Source organism: Meira miltonrushii (assembly GCF_003144205.1).
Source record: "Meira miltonrushii strain MCA 3882 unplaced genomic scaffold FA14scaffold_13, whole genome shotgun sequence".
Classification (NCBI taxonomy): domain Eukaryota; kingdom Fungi; phylum Basidiomycota; class Exobasidiomycetes; order Exobasidiales; family Brachybasidiaceae; genus Meira; species Meira miltonrushii.
The window spans coordinates 39,062-64,469 of NW_020289955.1; the positions used below are offsets into that span (position 1 = coordinate 39,062).

Sequence of the window (25,408 nt, forward strand, 5' to 3'; positions counted from 1 at the left end):
AGCCCATGGAAACATCGTGCAACAAGCTCGACAGATGGTGGAGGGTTCTCTTTATTGAGAATTTATATAGATAGTTCTCTGCCTTTCTTTTCCCTCACAGCACACAGCTAGCTCGATACAGTAATGGACATGGAACGCCTTCACTCGTCAAATCGATCGATTCGAATCTCGATATTGTTCACGATAATTCGCTTCGGATTCCCCAACTCAACGTTCGTCAGATGCAGTAGTATGGGAGCGATTATCCAACCAGGCCGCATATGACAAGATTTTCACACCAGATCGTCTCGACAATCCAGGCGTACACATACAAGGTCCAAAAGGAGTAGGTACAAAATATGCATTGCTCTATACAAATACATCAGGACAACGTCTTTCTGCTTCCCGTCGTCAAATCTCATCGGAAAAAGGCTCGAAGGCCACCACAAAGGAAGATTCAGATCTCAGAATCGGACAAGAATCCACTACTTCCATACGTTCTTGAAGTAAAGTAGGTCAAGAAGCCATCGGACAGCAATTGCACTTGATGTGACGTGACGTTGGCGCCAGAATACCTGATTCCGCAGGTTGCATAACCACTTTCTATGCTAGTCGTCACTTCCCCACCGTCTGCGATTGTGATGAGTCTCTTCACATTATGGGGCAAATCGTGTATGTGACTTTCTTGTTTCGAATTGCACGTAAGAGAGCGGCAATGCTTTTTTGGGTCGTATTTCCTTCTCTTGTTCAAGTCTTCCATCCCTTGCCAACCAATCGACGATGTCAATCCAATCAACGATGCCAACCCAATCAACGATGCCAATCCAATCAACGATGTCAATCCAGTCGACGATGCCAATCATTTCCAACAATGTCCACTGCATTCGCCTCCAGTGTCACGAGGACGAGGGGAGCGACTGGAGGATCACGCTCCATAATATCAAATCGATCACTTGCGTCCTGCAAGAAGGATAACCTACGATAAGAGTCCCAAAAGTATGGATGCGACAAAATCTTCAAGGTATTTGGATGGATTGGGAGAAGAGGGACATGAAGCTCAACATTTGATCTGTGTAATGACCAAACATGAGCCTGAGCAAATGCCAAACGTTGAAGGTCTATCGATCGTCGCAAGATGTTCACCTCCCTCTCAAAGCGCGAGCCAAAAGGATGATCGCCATTCGTAATACATCAAGCACCCTAATGCAAAAATGTCGATTGCTCTTGTCAATCGTTTCCGATCTTCTGAACGCTTTGACTCGCCACCGTTTTCTTGATCGCTTACGGAAGTGAAGGACGAAGTACTATCGCAAGTATCAGCACCTGCATTTAGGTTGACATCACCACGCAAGATCTCTGGAGCACGCCAGCAAAAGCTCCTCCGGGATTGTTGACTGTTTGACTGAAGCTCGTTTGTGCAACTCCGTCGAGCCTTTTTGAAAGCCCAAAATCTGACGAGAGCATCTTCAATTCCCCTTTTGAAGTTTGTGAAACCAAAATGTTTTATGGCTTGATATCACGATGAACGATTGAAAGGGAGTGAAGGTACTGTAAACCTGAAGCAATTTGCGAGAGTGCTTTTTTCGGTTTTAGAATGGCGCTCAAAGATTGATTCTCGTTTGGCTTCTCAATAACTTCGGCAAGATTTGCAGGGCACAATTCCAAGGCGATATACAAGAATGAATCGGTCACCTCTTTGTAAAAGTATCGGATTACGTTTGCATGATTGTCAGCAGACTCCAACAACGAGACCTCCTTGGACGCAACATCAACGAAATCTCTCAATAGCCTCTTTACAGCTACTGCACAACCTTGGAAATTCCCCTTGAAAACGATCGTGCCGGAGGAGCCATATCCCAGGATCTCATCAGAGATGATCAATGATCGATTCATCGGATCACAGATGACTCCTATCGAACCGTCGCCTAAAGCAACTTTCGATCCTCCATCCGCTTCCAAGGTGACAGGGCCAGCAACGTTTGCAATTGTCTTTTCGACAACTTAGACGTTTTCTCTTCTTCTTCTTGAAGCGCAGAGCTTCCCATACCGGCGGTATACTTTTCTTTACCATCCACACTTCCGCTATCTTTTTCAACATCGACCGCATCTTCCTTCTCTGTCACTTTTTTTGGATTCACGTTGAGCAAAAGCATTGCCGGCTCTCTTTCCGTGTCTTCGCCTTTTCGTTGCGGCGGATACACTTGCTTCGCCCAACGTAGTGTTTGAAATGACATTTTGATCGATGGCCGAGCTCGAACATTCTGAAAAGGGATCTTGTTCACTGGTAAGCGGCTTGTCAGGAGCTGTCTCGGCAAAGGTTACCTTTTTTCCGCCAATTGATATAACGGATGGCGACACATGGGTATGAGGAACAGACTGTCAGGCCATATTCTTCACCATTTGGCTAACCTCAACAGCACTTTGTCGTCTATATTCCACACTTCCGATGTACAACAATCCACGAAAAACTGCAAAGAAGAAGAGGATAGCGATTTGCGTGGTCACTACGGTGGGAGAGGACCATGAAGATGATGCGTCCTTCAGCTCTTTTGCTCGGACGTGATTCTCGAGCCTTTTCGTTCGAGAGGTTTCTTGGCCGTTCTTTGTAAAGCCATCTTCGATTCCTAAAAGCGGAGCATGACCCGGACCAAGGCCAAGCAATTCATCAGCTCCCAGATCATCATAGGCATTCCCCTACAAATCGTAAGAGCCAAGCAAACAGCCTGAAGCAGAGCACGATCTATGACTGAAATCATCGTGATGAGTATCATCGCTCGCACCGATGCCTGCAGGTGCTCGAGGAGAGAAGGCTACCAGAGGATATTGATCGCTCCCCATTGCAAACAGGTGGCCGTTGGAAACGCCCAAATAAGTTGCTTTGCTCCTTTCCAATACCGACTCCTACGATCACGGACTCTTCCTAACCCTTGAGTTGAATATTCCGACCCTGCACCTATTCGGGAGAAGATATTATTCAATGTGCTCTTCGGATACGGTAACAAGAACGGCTGAAGGTAATCGTTCGAACTTGATGGAGAATTTGCGTAGACGACATCAACGATCCCTGCTACAGTTACGACTAGTTCACTGGTCCATAAAGCGCGATCGTTCTGTTCGGTTGACTTCATGCTATGCTGAGACGAATCAAAGCACACGATTGGACTTTCTTCGGGCATTCCAATCATTGTTCGTTTATCTGGTAAGAATCCTCTCGAAAGCCAGAGCTCTGCGATATCACGATCGGCAGAATTAGGGGAAAAGGTACTGAAATGAAGCGTCTGTGACAAAGCAGGTCGACCGCGTAAGTGAACCGTGAGAATATCATCGGCTCTGCTTATATATACCCACTCTTTGGATCGATCGCTCTCGTCGCCACAATTTTGATCCTTGCTTTCATCATCGTCTTTTGAAGAACACCAAACACCACCGCTACTCTGCGACCCACCAAACACAGCGCCAATCTTTCCACTACGAACGTCTAATTCAACTAAAGACGTACTTTTATGTCCCACAAAGACTCGAGAGGCATCACCCGGAAAGGAGAACGGACTCAATTCGACCAATTGCGGTAATGTGAGCGGCAATTTAGACATTGACGTCTTTTTGTTGTGATATGGATCTATTCGATCATCAAATGATATAGAGGATAACGTACTCAATACGTACACTTGACCACTTCCAGGTTCCACGACATACAGTCCACGCTCTTGCAGCGCCTCCAAGGATGCTTTACCGGAAGCGCCATCAATTTGACTTGATCCGGTTGAGGCTTGATCTCCTTCAGTCTCGATCGAAGGTAAATCGTTTACTTTATCGGAAAATGTTCTTTGCTTGGGACCGTACGATGTTCCTACCAAAGGGCTAAAGCCAACAGTATTCGTATTTTGGGTTGCATTACTGCGTTTCGTGCTAGAATTTGCTTCGGATCTAGGTGGTAAGGACCAAATAACTTTACCCGTGTTTCGATTCAAACCATAAATTCCGCCTTCGATTGATGAAACGATGAGTAAATCACTCAAGATGAGATATGATTGGCGTTAGAAAGGCCTCTTTTGGAAAATGCCAAAGCATTAGATGAATAAATTTTGTCTTGTTTGAATTCTCCGCTGGTCGGCTGAATTGCTTCGAAGAAGACGAAGAAGAACAAGAAGAAATATATAAATTTTATAACTATTATCTTAATTATACTATATATTATTATTATTTTCTATTTAAAGTTTTTAAATAGTTTTTATATTAATAATTTATTGTTTTTATTTATTATTAATATTATAAATAAGTATTTTAGATATTATTCTTAATAAATCAAGTTTAGATAAAGATATCTTTATAAAAATGATATTATATATTATATATTTTCTTTATCTATCTAATATATAAAAAGTATCCTTTATTCCTATCTCTCTATATATTAACTATCTTTTATCTTCTATCCTTTAACCTCCTACCTCTCTAAGAGATAAAAATTATTTTATCTCTTTAAAATCTAACTTTAGAATTATTCTTATAAAGATTAGAATATTATTTTCTATAAAGTTATATATAGTATTAGAACGATAATAAAAGAGAGTAGAATACTATTAACCGCTATACTAAGTTATCTTTAAGGTTAAAGACCGAGAAAGTAGATTATATATAAGGATAGTAGAAAACCTTAGAGATAAGAAAAAGAGGAAAGAAAGGTAGTCTTTATAAGATTCGAATACTATATTATAAAAGGTTATTAAAACGATAACGAAAAAGTAAGTAATAATACTAACTACTATACTAAGTCGCTCTCGAAATTAAAGGCTGAGAAAGTAGAAAATAGATAGGTTAGTATAGAATTTCGGAGATAAGAAAAAAAAGGTGATCTTTATAAGATTAGAATATATTATTACTACTTATTACAAAAATTAAATATCGGTAGATAGAACATATAACTTATATACTTAATCGCTAGACTATCAAACCTCTAGAGTTAAGACGCTTACTTCTTAAAAATATCTATCGTATATATATATATTCGGATATAAGAGCTAACATATACTGAGTGACCAGGGGACAGCTGTGAGTCGTACGTGCCACAGATATAAATAAGTGTCACGTACAGCCATTAGAACATATAAATAGAATATAAGCATAAGACTTAAACAATGATTTCTTATATAAGCTTATATTACATTTTACTATCTTAGGCGCTGTTTTCTAATAGTATGATAATATTAATTAAGGTAAAGAAAAGTAGGTAAAATATATATATAATATCTAAGTATTTATATTTAATGATTAGGCTAATATAGGCACTAAAACTATAGATCGTTAGCCTTCATAGCGAATTAAGCGTTAAGACGTGATACAGTATTCATATGATACAGTAAGTAACGCCTGTATATATGCTAGGCGTACCGTATACATTATATTCTACCCTAAACGGAACCCATGTAACGTACGCGCACGTGTACGCCCTGTAGAGAGCGTGAAATACGATCGTACCGATAGACGCGTTTACTGTTGAACTGCCTGATCTTTAGTAAACTTAGTATGTTTAGGTAGAATCCTACTGTACCATAAAAAGTTCCGTGACGGAACTTTTCTTATTCCGTTTTATTAGATAAAATTTTCTATTTTGTTCTTTAAGCGGGAACAAGCGCGATAACGCCTGAAAAATTTTTTATATAATATAATAAAAAGTAAGGGGTTAAAATTTTCTCTTACTGAAATAGAACTTTTCTTATAAAAGGTAAGTAATATATATATATATAGAAATTTTTACCCTACCACCCTCTACTATCTTAAGTTACATTTTAAGCTACTTATATAATTATATAGTTAATACTATTATAATTAAATATACAGTAAAATATCGTAAAAAGAAAGATAAAAATACTAATTTCATTAGACCTTACTGATATACCTAATACTATAATTATAAATATTTTATCTACCGATTATAGTGATCCTAGTAATACTTAAATTCGACTAGGTCGATCGGTATAATAAAAACAGAAAAATATTAATTAATAAAATAATAAATAATAATAAAAAATATAAAAATAAGTTATATTTAATAAAGAATATTTTATTAGACCTATTTTATTAATTATAGATAACGATAAAGATATTTATTTAGATAATAAGACTAATCCTCCTATCGATATCGATTTAATTAAAGAAGAAATTATATAAAATAATAAGAGAGAGATATATACCACCTATAATAATATTAAAGCTAGTACTCTTATATCAGTAAATAGTATTAAGATAATTAATAAGACTAGTAGAACCATCGATAGATTTAGAGATAATAAAGAATAACTTAAGATAATATATAATATATATAAGGATTAAACTGTTTTAAGATATCTTACGGCTAAGACGATTTAAGCTTATAGAAGTAAGATAATATAATTCTATAATTAGATCTATTTAGATAGTTAGCGAAAAAAAGATTATTATAATACTCTAATATATCTATCGTTATAAACACTATAATATATTAATATATATATTAACTATCTTACTAATCTAAAGAATAAGGAAGATGATTAAAAGCTCTTTTATAATACTTAAAAGTATAGGTATATATATTCTGTTTTAAACGATTATTTTAAATACTATTTACTTATAGATACTAAGAGTAGTATTCTATAGAAAGTAAATATAGATACTAGAAAATATAAAAGTAGATTACTGTTAAAAGCTATCTCTTATAAAGCGAAATAAAAGACTATAGTTAAAAGGGTAATCTTAGCCTATCTAATCTCTAGATAAATAGAAGAAATAATATATAATTTACTTAATCTTATCTTAAAGAAAATTAATAAAAAGATCGATATAATTAAAGAGAAGTATACCTTAAATACGGTTAATCAAGAGTAGAGTAAATTAGAATTTATTAAATACTTTATAATTTTAGATTATCTTCTATAGATAAGAAATAAAGAATTAACTCTTCTTACCTAAGATAATCTAAATTATATATTATTTACTTTTCTTTATATTAGAAATTAATATATTAAAGTTATCTTAATATTCTATAAGATAAATTAGATAGATCTATATAAAAGGAACGATTATTATTTATTTATTTTACCAGGATACTTTTTAACTGATCTTATAAGAGCTATACCTTAATAGTATAGCTATTAGATATTATTAAATAATAGTATACTATCTAAAAAGACTAATTTAGTATTTTATCTATTAGGAATAGATAGCCGATTTTCTATATTAAATCTACGAATAGATCGAATATAACGATCGTAAATACTAATAGATCGTTTATACCGATTTACTAGTATATTAGAGCGAGCGTCCTATTAAATACCCTATCAACCTTTATTATTAAATAAAATCTCTAAACTTATTTTTAAAGATCTAATTATAAAATAAATCTTTAATTCGGTAGGCTTATTAAACTTAAGCTTTAAGACTTATTTCTTTTATAGAGATAGGGTATAAGATCGGTTTATTAATTTCTATAAGTTTAACGATATTTACCCTCTGATATAACTTATAAAATAGTAGAGAGGATAAGCTATAAAAGAGAATAATCTAGATATTCTTTTATAATATATCTTATAAAGTAAGGAATAAGTAGAAAATTATTATAGAAATTATAATAATAATAAAGTATATTAAGTATATTAATTATATATAAACTAATTATAGATAAAAGACCTTTATCTTTATATTAATTAAAGAATAGAAGAGATTAAAAATAATATAAAAGATTATATCGATAAAAAGGTTATTAGAAAGGTTTATATGATCGAGATATTAATTATATATTTAAAAAAGGATTATTCTTTATTTAATTGGTTAATAAGAATATTAGAATCAGTAATTAGAAAACTATATAACGATTATCTTACTTTTTAGTTAGTACTAATATTAGCTTTTTCTTTAAACCTAGTATCTATAGATCGAATCGAATATACCGATCAATCTACCTTATCGGTGTAAACGACTCTATCGATTTAAACCTAGGTTTCTGATCGTATATTATAGCCTTATAGGAATATTCTTTAAGACCAATCTATTATACGATAAAAAGAATCTTTCTTATTAGTTATTCTAAGAGCTAGAATACTAGAAGATATTTATAAACTATAGTATAAAGGTAATAGTAATAGTCTACTAATAATAGATTAATCTATATCTTAGATTATAAAGTTAAAAGGTAGTACTCTTAAGAATTATAATAGTTATTATAAATAAAAAAGGATAATAGATAAAATTAAAAGACTTAATAGTATTAAAGAGTTTAAGAAGTTCTATACTATTAATAAAAATATAATACTTAAAGAATTCTAGAGAAAGATAGCGGTATATAAGGTATAAGAACGAAAGTACTTACACTTATAAAACGGTAGTAATTCTAATAGTAGCGATAGTACTTAATGATATGTGTTACGTTTTGTAGTCTCCAGGCACTGCTTTCTGAATAATAATAATAAATTTGTGAGGTAGAGAAGGGTGGGTAGAATTTACATGTGATATAAGACTATTTATAATTGACAAATGGGCTAATTATGGGCACCAAGACTGTGGTTCGTCAGCCTTTGTGGCGGAACAGGCGTTAAGGCGTGATACGGCGTGATACGGCAAGTGACGCCTGTACACGTGCCAGGCGTACCGTATACGTCATATCCCAACAATATGATTAGATAATCCTGATAAACTATATAAAGTAAAAGTAATTCTAGATTATTAACTGAATTACATAGGAAAAGAAAGGAATTTACATTATTTACTTATATAGAAAGGGTACTTACATAGAAAGGATTTATAAGAGCTATTAGAATATCTAGAAGGATATCTAGAGATATTTAAAAAGTATAATGATAGGCTAGAGTAAGAGCATATATAGTATAAATAATTTTATTATACTATATACGCTCTTACTCTAGCCTATTATTATACTTTTTAAATATCTCTAGATATCCTTTTAGATATTCTAATAGCTCTTATAAATTCTATTTAGGTTTATAACCTTTCTATATAAGATATATATAATATAAATAATTTCTTTAAACTAGTAGAAGTATAAAATATAAATATATAAGTAAGACGATTGATCTAGCCTATATATATATAGGATTCGATCTTTAAATAGTTAAAATAAAAGATATTCTAGAAGAATAATATAAGACTATTATATATAAAGTTATAATATATTATTATAGATTAATACTATTATAAGAATTATCGGTCGAAAAGATTATAGCTATAAGAATAATAGAAGATAGTTATTTAATATTTAATTTAGATTTTAAATATAGATTTTAATTTTCCTTTAAACTTATAGTTATTTAAAGAAGGTATCTATAAAAGCTAATTACCTTTTTGATATAGAGAAATAGATTATAATAAAGTTAAATAAATATACCGGTTTTCTTCTTACCGGTTTTTCCTTATTACGAATTTTAAGGTAATATATAATTTAATTTTAGAATATTTATATTCTATAAGAAGAAAACCGGTAGGAAGAAAACCGGTATATTTATTTAACTTTATTATAGTTTTCTTCTTATAGAATATAATCGTTCTAGAATTAAATTATATATTATTTTAAAATTTATAATAAAGATATAATTAAATAATAGAACCTAGTTTAGGAAGCTTAAACGAGATAGAAGAACTTATAAAACCTATTAAAGCCTTATAAGAGAATTATTAAAATATATAAAGTATATACTATTATAACTAATAATAATAAATAAAAGAATAATTACTTTAATATAATATATATATAAGCTTTTCGATAATAGCGATTCTATTAATAGCGATAGTACTTAATAATATAATCGATAGTAATAATAGTATCGATATTATATATATATTTTTATTATATTTATAATATATTTTCTATAATTATAAGATCTATTTAATATCGTTTTACTCTTTACTGAATCGCGATAATTTACTCTATAATTATTTTAGTATCTAGTCTTAAATAGTCTTATCAGAGTCTAAATCGCTATTTAATATAGATTTACTTATTAATAGTTTCTCTTTACTATTAATATAATATCCTTTATTATATTTTTTTTTAATTAGACTTAAAAGATATTAATCCTTATTATTTTTATTATCGTTATCGTTTAATTTCTTATTATCTAATATAAATATAATTAAAGATTTTAAATTTCTTATATAAGCTTTTCGATAAATAATTCTATATAATCTAGATACTTACTTACTATTAACTAGCTTTATTTATAATTAAACGGTAAGAGTAGTTATTCGTTAAATAAGAAATAAAGCTTTAGTAATAGTATTCTTTACTTCAGTAAGAACAATTATTTATCTAATAAGAAATATAGTTTTAATAATAGTATTCTTTACTTTAGCTAGAACCTATAAACCTTACGATCGGTACTATAGAACTAACGATCGGTATAATAGAATTTAAGATCGATATTATCGAAACTATAGAATAAATATTAAAAGTATAATTATACTTTAAGTATTCTAAGATATATTTATATTTAGTAAATATATAATTATATTTCTAATATATATATATAGTAGCTTATATATTAAAAGTATAATTATATATCTTATATATATACTATTAAAGTATCTATCAGTATAACTTTTAATTAGTATAAAGTATAAAGAAAAGATAAAAGAAATATATAATAAAGTTTACCTTTTAACCTTTTACTATTATCTCTATATTTCCTTAATATCTTCTCTCGGTAAAAAGAAGTATATTAAATTTACCGATAATAATAAGAAGTTCTATCGTAGCTATCTTCTCGAGGATATAGCTACCTATAAAGAGTATTATACTTTTAAACGATAATTAAAATTAAACTTAGAGTATAGGATATCGTCTTTTATATACTCTTTTAAAGAGGTATAGAAATAATATTATAACTTATTTAAGCGACTCTGATAAAGGTATAGCTTTAATAACTTAGCTAAATCTAAGAGGATTATATATTTAGAGCTCTTTATAGTTAAGATAATAAAGATAGCTTCTCTAATATTTTTTTAGAAGTATAATATACTTCTATATAAGTTCTATAAGAATTTATTTCTAGATATCTTAAATATTAAGAAGAAATCTATTTTAAATAAAAATATAAATAACTATTAAAGTTAAAGAAATACTCTCTTATAGTACTTTAGAAGAATATATAAAACTTCTACTATTCCTTAATAGTATAAATAAAGAAAATATTAATTAATATTAGAGTATAATATACTTTATTTAACCGACTAAGACTATTTAGATATTACTAGTATAATCTACTAAAGATCTAATAGAGTGAGAAACTTCTATTAGTATATAGAAGAAAAAGTATAAAAGATATATTTATTAATTTATATTAAATTTAAATCTCTTACTATATATATACTAGCCCTTTTAAAAACGATCGATAAGATCGAGATAATCGTTACCGAATATAGATTCGATCTTAACGATTATAACGATTAAGAACTAACTTACTGTGATCGGTTATAAAGATAAAGTATTTTTAATTCTAAATAAAAGATTATCTCTATAATATATTATTTAAAACCTTTACTAACCTATATATAGGTTACTTTTATCGAATATCAGCTATCTAGATATAAATTTATCTAATTATTAAATAAATAGAGATAATTAATATTAAAAGAGAAGATTACTTACTAGGAATCGAATAAGAATATAAGAATAATATATAATATAAATCTTTCTTATAATAAGATCGTATCTTTATAGTTTAAACTAAAAGGAAACGATACTATTTTACTAAATAAACTATTTTATAGAATAGAAGATAAGGTCTATTTAAAATTTAAAAAGTATTAAAAGATCGTAAAAGATTTAAAGAAAGAAGAAAATCAGTAATCTATAATTATCTTATATAGGCTATAAGAGAAAAGAAATATAGATAAAGAAATTAATATTAAAGAATATATCTAGTAAAATATAAATCTATAATATAAAAATAATCTATAGTAAAAGAAGGTATAAAATATATATTATTTCACTGATAATTCTGATAACGATGATCGTTTAAATACTAAATATATAGTATAATACTTAATAAATAAAAAATATAAATAGTTATCTCTTAAATTAATATTATTTATCTACTATTAAATTATATTATACTATCAGATCGATCGGTATAACTCGTTTACTATAAATTATATAAATAATATAATCGTTATCGATTTATACGATTAGACTGATTAAGTTAAATCGCTACTCTTTTTTTAATAAATAAGTATAGGCCGCTCTACTTCTTTCTACTTTATATATATATCAATAAATATATATAGAGAGAAGACTATATAAAGAAGATCTGTAAATTAGATATTTATTAATAGACTTCCTTTTACCACGATCGGCTATCCTCTAAATAAATAGATACCTTTTTTCCTATTATATCCTCTTAGTTAATTATATATTTTTAGATATATTATATATTTAAAGACTATCCTTTTAACTAATCTAGATTATCTATAGTCCCTTTAATTAATCTAGATTACCTATAATAAATATATATTATAAGAAGATAGATATACTATATTATAAAAAGGTAAGTCTATATATTATAAAGAAGACTCTACCTTTATTTTTATACTAATATTATACTTAAATATAATATTATAAGTTTAATTAAAAGATATATAAAAAAGGTAGTTAGCTTTATTCCTTTTTACCTTATCTCTTATTCCTCCTTTTAACTTTCTTTAAGATAGTAAGAGGGAAAGATACTTAAAAACCTTTAAGGGCTTTAAATATATCTCGATAGCTATATAGTGGTAGAGACGGTAGTAAGGCTAGTAGTAAAGCTATACCGGTAAGTTTATTAATATATCGATCGATATATTAGATTTATAATCGTGACTAACTCTAAATTTTCTTTCTTAAAAAGATATTCCTACCGTTCCTAGCTATAAAGTTTAAGAGATAAATAGAATTATAAGAAATAAAATATTTAAGATTAAATAAATTAACGATAAAAAGTATCTTAAGTATCTAGTAAGTAAGGATTACTTAGTAACTATTAGAGAAGCAGGTAAAAAAATAATTAAATATATTTATTATTTTATAAATAATATAAGTGATATTAGCGATAAAAGATATAATATAAATTTAGACGATCTTTTATATTTTGATATAGAGAATAGATATATCTAAAATATAATATAAGAGCGATATAAGGTAGCCTAAAGGTAATTAAGAAAGATACCCGCGGCTAGTTATTCGATCGCTCCGAGTATACCGATCGTAAACCTACGATCAAGTTCGATCGTTCCGATCGATAAGACATACGAAATTTATATAAACGCCTATAATAGAATCAGTCGTTCGGTACCTAGAGTCTATACGATCGAGGAAGTAAGAAAGAGACTTATTTTATAAGTCGGTATATAATATCCTCACGATTAAAGCTATAAAACTTTAATCGATATCGTTAATCAATATCTTCGTTAAGATAAAGAATAGATCCTTTACCCTCTTCTTCCTCCTCCTCCTCCTCCTCCTCCTCCTTATCCTACTAACTTTCATCGTTTTACTCCTCCTCCTAATACTCAAACTTATCGTCTATCTTTTTCTCCTTATCGTTCTCTTTCTCCTCCTCGTCGTTCTCTTTCTCCTCCCCCTACTAGCCCAAGTTCATAAACCCGCATAAGATCACGAACCCCCCTATATGATCCACGAAACCCACTTAGACAACCGCCTTCTCCATTTTCTTCTTAATTCCATTGATTTTTTCTATTTCATTTATATGTGTTTGTATAAGACTTTCGAAATTCACTTAGTTCACTTAGCTTAATCAATTCATTCATTTAGTTCACTTAGTAGTTTTAATCATTCAAATATCATTAGTTCACTTAGTTTCAATCAATCAAATGTCATTAGTTCATCTCATATTTTACATGTGTGTATGTGTGTGTGTGTGTGTGTGTGTATGTGTGTGTGTGTGTGTGTGTGTGTAAGTATGATGATCGAAACGATCGTCTGTTCAATTAGTTGGCTTAGTTGACTTAGTGAAATTCGAACGCGCAAGTGATTTACTTACCTAATCCCTACCGCCCGCCCCCCCTCCAGGGCGCGCGCGCACGCCCTGGACGCGTACACTTGTCTAGTGCCTGAGTTCCGTGGGTTCCGTGGGCCAGTTCCGTTTGTGTGGCGAATACATATTCTAATACTTTAAAGTCCCACTAAAAAAAGACGTGTATATCGATGTACGCGGTAATCCTCGAAAGTTTACTCTAGGGTGTACGTGGGGCGACGCGTCTACAATGATAGCGTATAGTAGAAAAAGGTTTATTCATACGCGTGTACAGTACTGATCAACTAGTGATTCACAGGTTTTTTCCGCTCCCGCCCTTCATGATATAAGGTAGATTTCTTTTAACATTTACTATATATAGAATAGTTAGGATTCTTTATATATTAACCTCGATATTATACTTTCATCTATATATTAGCCTGATTATCACTCTTTCATCGGTATATTAATCTGATTATCATACTTTCATAAGTGCCTCTATCGTCTATAATGATAAATTAGGCCTGAGTAGCACGCTGTATAAGTGCCTTGGCCTTTGAAAGGTAGGGGTTGTTACTATAAATAGAGTTCTACGCTCTCCGCTAGGAATTGTTACTATAAATAGATTTCTACGCTCTAAACGCATTTCATCTTTTTTTTTTTCTAAATTTTTTCAGCAACAGCAAAAAAAACATCAAATTAAATATACCATACCTTGACTCAGTAAAAAAAACTAACAAATTCTATCTGTACGAGAAGTATAAAAAATAGACGTGTTAGTATACGTATAAAGATTTTTTATATATAAGTTTTTTAGCTTATTATACATATAAAAAGTTTTTATATAAGCATACGATATACAAGAACTTTTTAAATAATCATATATGTATAAGTTTCTTAGCATATAAGTTTTTTTAATAATCATATATATATCTAGATAAAACTGACTAATATATATAGGCTTAGTAAGCTTATATATACTCTAGGCGGTATCTCATATAAGATTAGGTTTTTTTTTTCTAGGGAGAGAGGGGTTACCCCTCTAGAAGATAGGAGATAAAGTATAGGAGGTAAAAATTTTACTACCCTTTAAGAGGATAGTAAAAGGCACTAAAATTTTAATTTTTCTTCCCTACTAGTAAAAGTTTTATATATATAAACTTTTTTATATAATTTTTATATTTACTTATATTAAATAACTAAGCTAACTTTTACTGATATAAGTATACTTTACCTCTATCTATACTAGCTACCCTCTATCCCCTGGTGGCGGGGGATAGGGGGTAGGGAGGGTAAATTTCAGGGTACCCTTAAAACCTAACCCTACTTATATACAATTATGATTATGTAATTAAGGTGTTATATTTTACTGTCTCTAGGCGCTGTTTTCTGATAGTATAATAAATATTAATTGAGATAAAGAAAAGTAGGTAAAATATATATATGATATCTGAGTATTTATATTTAACATTTAGGCTAAAGTAGGTACCAAAAATATAGATCGTCAGCCTTCGTGGCGAATCAGGCCTTAAGGCGTGATACGGTAAGTAACGCCTGTATACATGCTAGGCGTACCGTATATATTATATTCTAACATAAGGTCGGTGTTACATTTTACTGTCTCCAGGCACTGTTTTCTGATAGATGATAATAATTAAATAAGGTGAAGAAAAGTAGGTAAAATATATATGTGATATCTAGCTATTTATATTTGACATATAGGCTAATTTGGGCACCAAAGCTATGGATCGTTAGCCTTCGTAGCGAATCAGGCGTTTAGGCGTAATACGGCGTGATACGGCAAGTGACGCCTGTACACGTCCTGGGCGTACCGCATACATTATATTCCAACAGTCGGCTACACCTTTAATTATATAATCATAGTCGGCTACACTAATGATTCTATAATTATACTCGGTTATATATAGGGTTAGGTTTTTTTTTAGGGAGGTTACCTCTTAAGGAGATAGGAGATAGGAGGTAAAATTTTACTACCTCCTAGGGAGGTAGTAAATTTACTACCTCCTAGGGAGGTAGTAAAAGGCGCTAATTTTTTCCCGCCCTAGAGGGGGGTACAGTAGGCGCATAAATTTTTTTTTATATAAAAAGAAAAAATTCTTTTTTCACGCCCTAGAGGGGTGGTGCGGTAAGCATATAATTTTTTTTTCACGCCCTAGAGAGGTGGTGCGGCAGGCAAACGTGTCCCCCGCCTTACGTATACACCTATAATTTCACTTACCTTTACCTATATATAAAGAACATTCCTGATTTATGCCTCTATATATACTAGCTATCTCCTACCTCCCGCCACCGGGAGGTAGGAGGTAGGGGAGGTAGATTTGAGTTTACCTCTCTAAAACCTAACCCTAGTTACATACAATTATGATTATACAATCACCGTCGGGTAAATATATGATTGTATAATCATAGTGCGTTTATACCTATCTTATTTATATGACTTTAAAGAAATACCGTATATTAATATACGCGTCTTTTTTGGTATGACTTTTTTAGTATGACTTTAGAGGATTACCGTATATATCGATATACACGTCTTTTTTTGGTAGGACTTTAAAGTGTTAGAATATAACGTATACGGTATGCCTGGTATATGTATAGGCGTCACTTACTATATCATACCGTATCACGCTTTAACGCCTGATTCGTTACGAAGGCTAACGATCTATAGATTTAGTGCCTATATGTTAGCATATGCACATTCTTGACCTCGTGCTCAGTTTGCCGCATGCATGCGAACTGAGTCACGTTTTCCTCATTGGCGCAACATCAGTCTGATCAGATACAGCCTGCGTGCATTTATGCACGCATACATCAAACTCATAGACCCTTTGTCACTGTATGTACCTTACCCTCTCTCACCTTCTCTGTGAATGTCATCGTTTTACAACACTATATTAGCCTAATCATTAAATATAAATACTCAGATATCATATATATATTTTACCTACTTTTCTTTACCTTAATTAATATATCGTACTATCAGAAAACAGCGCCTGGAGACAGTAAAACGTAATAAAAGGGAAAAAAAGGTGATATTAATAATATTAGAAAGCTGTATAATATAAGATTATACGTGGCGTTAGAACGATAACGAAATAAAGTGTGATACCATTAACCGCTATGCTAAGTCACCCTCGGAGTTAAGGGCCGGGAAAATAGATCATATATAGGGTCAGTATAAATCTTCGGAGATAAGGAAAAAAGGTGAATTTTCAATTAATGTATATAAGAAGTTTTTAGAAGGAATATATAATTTAGATACTTAACTATTAAGCTATAAAATCTTTAGATTTAAGGTATTTACTTTTTAAAAGTATATCTTATATATATTTTACCTTTAGAAATAAGAGTTAATATATACTAAGTGATAAGGAGATAGTATCTGAAGTATATATATTTTTAGTCTATACTATAACCTACTCGTTGTCTACCAGGTAAGTATAATTTATCTACTTAGTAAATACTATAATAGAATCACCTTCTAGGGCGTATATACGGAGTTAGATAATTAATTGTATAAGCGTTCTTACCTTATAAGCGTGTAAAATAATCTTAGTCTATCGGTTATCTTAGCTTATAAAAGTTCTATTCTACTATACTATAAAAATATATACGAATAATATTGATACGAGACGCTGCTTAGAGCGTACATAAGCCCGGATGATTGATTGTATAAGCTCACTGAGCCTATACGTATATTAGTCAGCCTTGTCTAGACGCGTGTGTGATTATTTAAAAAACTTATGCGCTAAGAAACTTATGCGCGCGTGATTATTTAAAAAGCTCTTATACGTCGCGTGCTTATATAAAACTCTTTACGTATGTGATAAGCTAAAAAACTTATATGCAAAAAAATCCTTACGCGTATACTTATCTAGAAAACTCTTATGCGTCGTATGCTTATATAAAAAATTCTTGTACGCGTGATTATATTATCTAATATAGCCGTATAAATATCCTAGAGGGAGGTTTATTTCTGTCTATTTTGCTTATAGACATTGCTCTGAAGGTCTAACTAATAATAAAGAGTAGTTTAATGCTGTTAAAGTATACGATTCTATGCTCTATTTATACTATCTAGTCTACTAAAGCTCGAAGTCTCTGTCTATACCACTATTGTAGATTCTCTAAATATAGATGTTTAGTCTAGGCTTTTTAGCACCAGAAAGCCTAATTATTTGTTCTTATCTTCTAACAATAAGTATATATGTATATTAACACGTCTATTTTTTTACACTTCTCGTACGGACAGAATTTATTGGTTCTTTTTATTGAGTCAAGGTATGGTGTGTTCCATTTAATACTTTTATTTACTCTTGCTGAAAAAATTCAGGAGAAAAACAGATTAAGGTGGGGGGCGTAGAAATCTATTTATAGTAACAATTCCTAGTGGAGAGCGTAGAACTCTATTTATAGTAACAACCCCTACCTTTTAAAGGCCTGGGCACTTATACAGCGTGCCACTCAGGCCTAATTTATCACTATAGACGATAGAGACGCGTAACCGAGCGCGATTACACAATCATTTGTGTTTGTATTTAACTGTGCTTTCATAATCAAAACTGTGCGTATCCGACTGTGATTTCATAATCATTAGTGTGCGTATCCGACCGGATCACATAATCATATTGTTGGAATAATCCCTTATACTACAAAAATGTCCGGAACATTTTCGGTACAGGGAACAACCGCCATATTTCAACACATATACGTGTGTTTGTATTTGATTGTGATTACATAAGCATAAATGTAAGGGGTATAAGTCTGTCCTATGTACAAGAAATATTTATAGTGTCTTTTTCAATTTGTACAGTCAGTAGCACTTGATATATGTTAATGACCCCTTGTTTCAATCAACAAATTATATCATTTTAATGCGCACAAAAAGAAAATAAAATTTTGCGCGTCAGCTAATACCTCAATTCTTTGACTAGAAACGCTTCTTACTATAACCCAATTATAGGCTGCACTACTTTGTTTTATAGTTGTTTTAAAGACTTCTATTTTTAGAAAATAACCCTCTACGAAGCATACACATATTAAGTTTCTAAAAATAGATTTTTCTTATCTCCGAGAATAAGCTGACTAATAGATTGTCCAGTAGGTAAGGATTAACCGCGATTGGAGAAGGCCCGAGCGAGCGTTGCCCATGAGCCTTTTACATCCAATGTTAATTATCGGTTATTCTTATACTTTCCTCCTTCATTTCCAGCTTCATGCTGTAATGAGCTGGGAAGACTTTGGACGGTGCGAATGAGCCAATTTTATTAAGGCTTCATATGCTGCTGCGGGTCCAGATCTTGCCAATTATCACCGCATCTTTTCGTTCCTCGATCACATTGACGTTTCCGTGTCCAAGACGACCTTATTCGATGGACAACGCCAAAATGAAACGTGATGATTCTATGATCGATCTATCACTCGCACGTATTCAATCTTTACTTTGCCGCCTGAATTCTCCTCAAACTCGATTTCCGGTCATCCATATCGCTGGAACAAACGCAAAAGGGAGTACAGTCTGTCATTTGTCTTCTTTGCTGCAAAACGTGGTTGGTCTGAGGGTGGGAACGTTTACTAGTCCGCACCTTGTCGAAGAACGTGATGCATGTCAGATTGATGGAATCGTTATTGATCTTGAGATATGGCGAGAAGCAAAACAAATGGTTCTTGAAGCTGAGGAACATGGCGAAGAATCGAATAAATGCACACCATTTGAAGTCTTGACTGCTTCTACTTTTACCGCCTTGAATCTTCTCAAGGATGGGAGAAGGCCGGATATCTTGGTTGTCGAAGTGGGTATGGGTGGCGCATTAGACGCAACAAATGTGTTTAATGACGAGCAGGTATTGGCAAGTGTGATAACCGCGATCGATTTCGACCATCAAGCATTACTGGGAAACACTTTGACTGAAATTGCGCGTCAAAAAGCAGGAATAATCAAAAGGAACGGTCTGTGCATCATCGCAGATCAAAGGAGGCAATTCCATGATGATGACGATGAGAAAGTAGATCCGACTCGCATTATATCTTTTCAAGATCATGAGATTAGCGCTTTAAAAGCTGATCAAGAAATTGTAGAATCGATCAGAAAAGTGGCCTTGGAACGAAATGCAAGAATTGCGCAAGCAAAAATACCTTGGCTTACTTTGGGCCAAAGTGATCCCAATCGATCAGATTCTTGGCCAGCGTACACTACTGCCGATTTGCGATATTCGCCAATAATGTATGCTTCTCGAATTCGAAAAGGCGACTTTTGCGCAAAAACAGGCGATCATCTCGTCGCTGGGCCATCGCTTCGACTACCCGCAACCAGAGCTTGCATGATGGGTGCTTTTGTGGCATTGCAAACATTATGGAGTATTGCAAGGGATGAAACACCATCCGGATTTGGTGTGGATGGCAGTGACGCGAATGAAGAATTACGACTTCGAATTGCTTTTGGAGTGCGGGATAATTTGTTGGCAAAGAATTTGATCGAAGAATGCGTTGCTTCATGTCACTTAGCCGGTAGAGCAGAATGGAAATCAATATCACGTGACGTATTTTGCGATACGGAAATGGATGATGATGACGACGACGAACGATTTGAAATACTGACGCTGGTAGATGGCGCTCACAACCCCGCAGCAGCGATCGCCTTGCGTCAATATATCGACGCATGCATCGACGCGCATACATTGTCCAATTTTACGGCAGGAAAAACGATTACGATTTCTTGGATTCTTGCATTTTCCCGCGGCAAAGCAATAGATCAAATGGCAACAAACCTGACAACCGAGAAAAGCACTCCATCAGAACGCCTTTCTCTCGACGATCATTCCATTCGACAATCAAAGGTACAAGTTCAACATCGTGTTGGGGTGATTTCCTTTTCGACACCTGTTGAGGGAATGCCTTGGGTGCAATGTATGGCGCCCGAAGAAGCCGTTGGGCATTTCAAGAACAAAGATGATGTGATTGAGGCCATCACGTTGAAAGATCTACCATCTGCTCTACGATGGGCATCGCAAAGTGGTAATGGAAAAGTTGATGATAAAGTACCAAATATGATTGTTATTGCGGGAAGCCTTTATCTTGTTTCAGACGTGCATCGATTGCGTTGATACTTCTTCGAATGGATTAATGAATTGAGGAGTCGAAATTTTTTTTTTTTTTTTTTTTTGAAAAGAAGAGGAGATGATGGAAGTCAAGACACAAGCTTTGAAGGATGATCAGATCAATGAATATAGTGTTGCTATGAAATAGACGATCATAAATGATATATCCTTCTTTTTAGGAATGATCAATGTACATACCTCAACGACATGTTCAATTCATAGCACCAGTAATCTTTGTAGCTGTGGGCACCAGCGCGACTCACGGTCCTTTAGCCTTGGCTTACCGGCAATCTATATTATGTAAGTATGTTGCTTGTGGGGACGCGTGTGGCGGCGCAGCGCTGCTATACAAGAAGGGTATGTAGGAGAACCGAGCTACCGCGAATGATTATACAAGCCTGTGGATGCGGTCCGTAAATTTTGAGAAACTCAATCGTCATCACTGTTGAATCAAACACCGTTCAACAGATGGAGATAAGCGGCAGCCCGATCAATAGTAATGTCAAGAGCCTTGGCTTCTTGAAACGCCTGTAAAACGGCGCTTCGAAGGCTTCCTCGTTTGTCAGACTGCAAAGAAAAGGTTCCAATATTTCAGTGAGATAGACAATTTATAAAATGCTTCAGCTCAGCTTACCTCTATGATCCTTAAGGCATCTTCTTGTCGATTTCCTTGAGTGATATACAACTTCATTCTTCGCGATTGAATCAATGCAAGAATGGATTGTAGAGCATTTTTGAGTATCTTGATCACGGAAATTGACCATTTCGACTCGTTGAATTCGTCATTAGTCTCAGAGATAAAAATGATGTGATCCAATAATCTTTCAGATTCACCAATAATCTTCGCCTCTGATAAAGACTCATCACTATCATTGACGTACGATGCTAATACAGCAATCCTGAATAGTGGTAAAGAGACTTGTCCTTCCTTATCTATGAATAAAGGCTGGTATCGGTCACGGCTTCCGTCATGCATAGATAGTGGCGATAAAAAGGTTTGCAAAGAGGGACTCAAGTCTTGCTCTTCCATGATCGGCTCAATTTGCCTGTCAAGTTCTTCCAAAGCCACTGATCTCATAAGCGCAAGAAATGGAGAAGTAATCGGCATGGTCAATGAAGGCGTGCCGGGTTCGCTTTCATCTTTTTGATTTCGTATGATCTCCATTGGCGACAAATATAACTCTGCGAATGATTGTAGAGGTAAGTTTGTAAAGCTCACAAAAGCCTTTATCCAACGATCGTATAAAGTTGATGCGGTTCGGTCATTCTGATCATCGAAATTCTTATCCAAATATCGCTTCTTGCTGTCCTTTTGTAGCTTGAATGCAGCGCAAATTTCTTTCATTTCCACTTCATTCCTCCATTCCCATCCATAGCGTTCCCATTCGGTTTCATCATCCAAACAGAAGCCATACGTTGTCAAAAGAACTGAATTTGACATCAAACCGTAAGTATTGAACGCTTCGGTTGCCCGATCGATTTGTTCTTGCGCAACCATATCAACGGTCTCCAGGCCATCTAACCATTCGGGCGCCTTCCAATCGATCGAATTTGGACCTCTTTCTGCAGGTAAAAAAGCTGAAGGTCGACCATATGCTGAAGATGGTAAAGGGTCATCATTGTGCGGACACATTCCCAATTCTCCGCATTCGTCACAAACATCTTCATCTGCCTCAAAATGAACGTTTGCATCATCAGAATGATTGAACATATCCGAAACAGGCACCAATGCTAAGCCATGATACATATCCACAACGAAAGACCGACTACTGACGAGTGAATGCATTCCTATGAAGTCGTTCCATAATGCCGCTTTCGTTGAAATGCTGTCCATTGTCAAATGTGGGTGTGCTTCGGATAAAATTGGTAAAAGTTTTTGATCGAAATACTTCTTTAGTCTTGCTAAGCTCATTCCAATTCCTTCCAAGAGACCATTAGGATCATCATTTGTCCTTTTGATCATCCTGCCTGATTCGCAATGTTCGATCCAACGCCAGCATTCATTCTCACTTTCTTCCTTCCAGTGCATCGGTAGACTGATACCCCATTCTTTTTGTGGTCTACTTTTAGGCATAGATTGTAAATATCCCCACCAAGGTCCTTGCTCGCCAAGCAAGAATTCATGCAATAAAACTGTAGAAAGTAGAAGACCGGCCGCAGCATCGTGGTTGAACAAAAGATCACCCTTAATCAATGCCGATAAAGAAGACGTTTTTGCCGATAAAATCGTTTGTTTCGGCACCAGTACCAGAATTTGCCGATCAATCAATGGCTCAGAGTCTTTTCGTAGAAAGATGCCGTATCCCTCGCCTTTTGCTATTATGCTTTGTTCATTAGCAGGTATATTAATTTCCTCCATGCGACCTATGATGATGTCATCATGAATCCAGATGTGCTTCTCGTGTGCCCATTCAAGTAAGATTGATATTCTCCTTTGGTCGTCATCTGTGGATTGTTTTAGCAAAGTTGTTTGTTGAACTGTGCTAGTTGTTGTCTCATCTTTCATCTCGAATGACGACGATCGAATCGTAAAAAGGGTTGGGGGATCATTTGCTTCATGCACGGCCTTTTGTTTTCTTGGTTGCCAATGGCAGAGCTTTATTTTCATGCAAGAAAGAAAAACACTGCTTTTGTGCCTGCAAAATTGCGTTGCGCACGCTAAAAGGCTTACTTGCATGTTGGCAGAGATAACCTTTCCTTGCCAAAAGTCATTCACATCCCTAACCAACAACACCTTTTCCACTTCCTTGATGCCATCACGAATCTTTTAGAGCATGTGATTCGACCAAAATTGGCTTTGATTTGTGAACGATGGCAAGTTTGGCTAGAGATCAAGCCTTTCCTAACGGATGCTCATCTCGTTTTTGGATGATTTTCTTCTTGTTCTTCTTCGTCTTCTTCGAAGCAATTCAGCCGACCAGCGGAGAATTCAAACAAGACAAAGTTTATTCATCCAATGCTTTGGCATTTTCCAAAAGAGGCCTTTCCAACGCCAATCGACTAAGCGGAACCTCTTCTCGCTTTCAAATTCATTCCGGATCAACGATTGGTGATAATAGTGCGATCTCTCTAAATGATCTCATCTTGAGTGATTTACTCATCGTTTCATCAATCGAAGGCGGAATTTATGGTTTGGATCGAAACACCGGCAAAATTATTTGGTCCTTACCACCTAGATCCGAAGCAAATCCGAGCACGAAACGCAGTAATGCAACCCAAAGTGCGAATACTGTTGGCTTTAGCCCTTTGGTAGGAACATCGTACGGTCCCAAGCAAAGAACATTTTCCGATTTAGTAAACGATTTACCTTTGATCGAGACTGAAGGAGATCAAGCCTCAACCGGATCAAGTCAAACTGATGGCACTTCCGGTAAAGCATCCTTGGAGGCGCTGCAAGAGCTTGGACTGTATGTCGTGGAACCTGGAAGTGGTCAAGTGTACGTATTGAGTACGTTATCCTCTATATCATTTGAAGATCGAATAGATCCATATCACAACAAAAAGACGTCAATGTCTAAATTGCCGCTCACATTACCGCAGTTGGTCGAATTGAGTCCGTTCTCCTTTCCGGGTGATGCCTCTCGAGTCTTTGTGGGACATAAAAGTACGTCTTTAGTTGAATTAGACGTTCGTAGTGGAAAGATTGGCGCTGTATTTGGTGGGTCGCAGAGTAGCGGTGGTGTTTGGTGTTCTTCAAAAGACGATGATGAAAACAAGGATCAAAATTGTGGCGACGAGAGCGATCGATCCAAAGAGTGGGCATATATGGGCAGAACCGATTATACCCTCACGATTCACTTACGCGGTCGACCTGCTTTGTCACAGACGCTTCATTTCAGTACCTTTTCCCCTAATTCTGCCGATCGTGATATCGCGGAGCTCTGGCTTTCGAGAGGATTCTCACCAGATAAACGAACAATGATTGGAATGCCTGAAGAAAGTTCAATCATGTGCTTTGATTCGTCTCAGCATAGCATGAAGTCAACCGAGAAGAACGATCGCACTTTATGGATCAGTGAATTAGGCGCAACTGTAGCAGGGATCTTTGATGTCGTCTACGCAAATTCTCCATCAAGTTCGAACGATTACCTTCAGCCGCTCTTGTTGCCGCATCCGAAGAGCACATTGAATGATATCTTCTCCCGAATAGGTGCAGGGTCGAAGTATTCAACTCACGGATTAGGAAGAATCGGTGATCGTTCTTCCAGGGAGTCGGTATTGGAAAGGAGCAAAGCAACTTATTTGGGCGTTTCCAACGGCCACCTGTTTGCAATGGGGAGCGATCAATATCCTCTGGTAGCCTTCTCTCCTCGAGCA

General features: G+C 33.9%; 4 protein-coding genes across 4 annotated transcripts; 2 read left to right on the forward strand and 2 right to left on the reverse strand.

Moving 5' to 3' along the window:
• Positions 1-390: 390 nt before the first annotated feature.
• Positions 391-1,872, reverse strand: FA14DRAFT_169412 (kinase-like protein; the record flags this gene model as incomplete). Its single annotated transcript, XM_025500206.1, has 6 exons — positions 391-442; positions 477-522; positions 607-741; positions 831-1,128; positions 1,345-1,454; positions 1,500-1,872. 6 exons carry the CDS (start codon positions 1,870-1,872, stop codon positions 391-393), a joined length of 1,014 nt encoding a protein of 337 aa, XP_025351569.1.
• Positions 1,873-19,399: 17,527 nt separating this feature from the next.
• On the forward strand, positions 19,400-21,097 carry FA14DRAFT_128480 (Mur ligase; the record flags this gene model as incomplete). Its single annotated transcript, XM_025496863.1, has 1 exon — positions 19,400-21,097. The coding sequence occupies one exon, from the start codon at positions 19,400-19,402 to the stop codon at positions 21,095-21,097; it is 1,698 nt and encodes a 565-aa protein (XP_025351570.1).
• Positions 21,098-21,541: 444 nt separating this feature from the next.
• Positions 21,542-23,597, reverse strand: FA14DRAFT_158911 (SET domain-containing protein; the record flags this gene model as incomplete). Its single annotated transcript, XM_025498009.1, has 2 exons — positions 21,542-21,658; positions 21,726-23,597. The coding sequence occupies 2 exons, from the start codon at positions 23,595-23,597 to the stop codon at positions 21,542-21,544; spliced, it is 1,989 nt and encodes a 662-aa protein (XP_025351571.1).
• Positions 23,598-23,902: 305 nt separating this feature from the next.
• Positions 23,903-25,408, forward strand: FA14DRAFT_184047 (uncharacterized protein; the record flags this gene model as incomplete). Its single annotated transcript, XM_025501361.1, has 1 exon — positions 23,903-25,408. A coding segment is annotated over one exon (1,506 nt), but the record flags the coding sequence as incomplete, so codon positions are not given.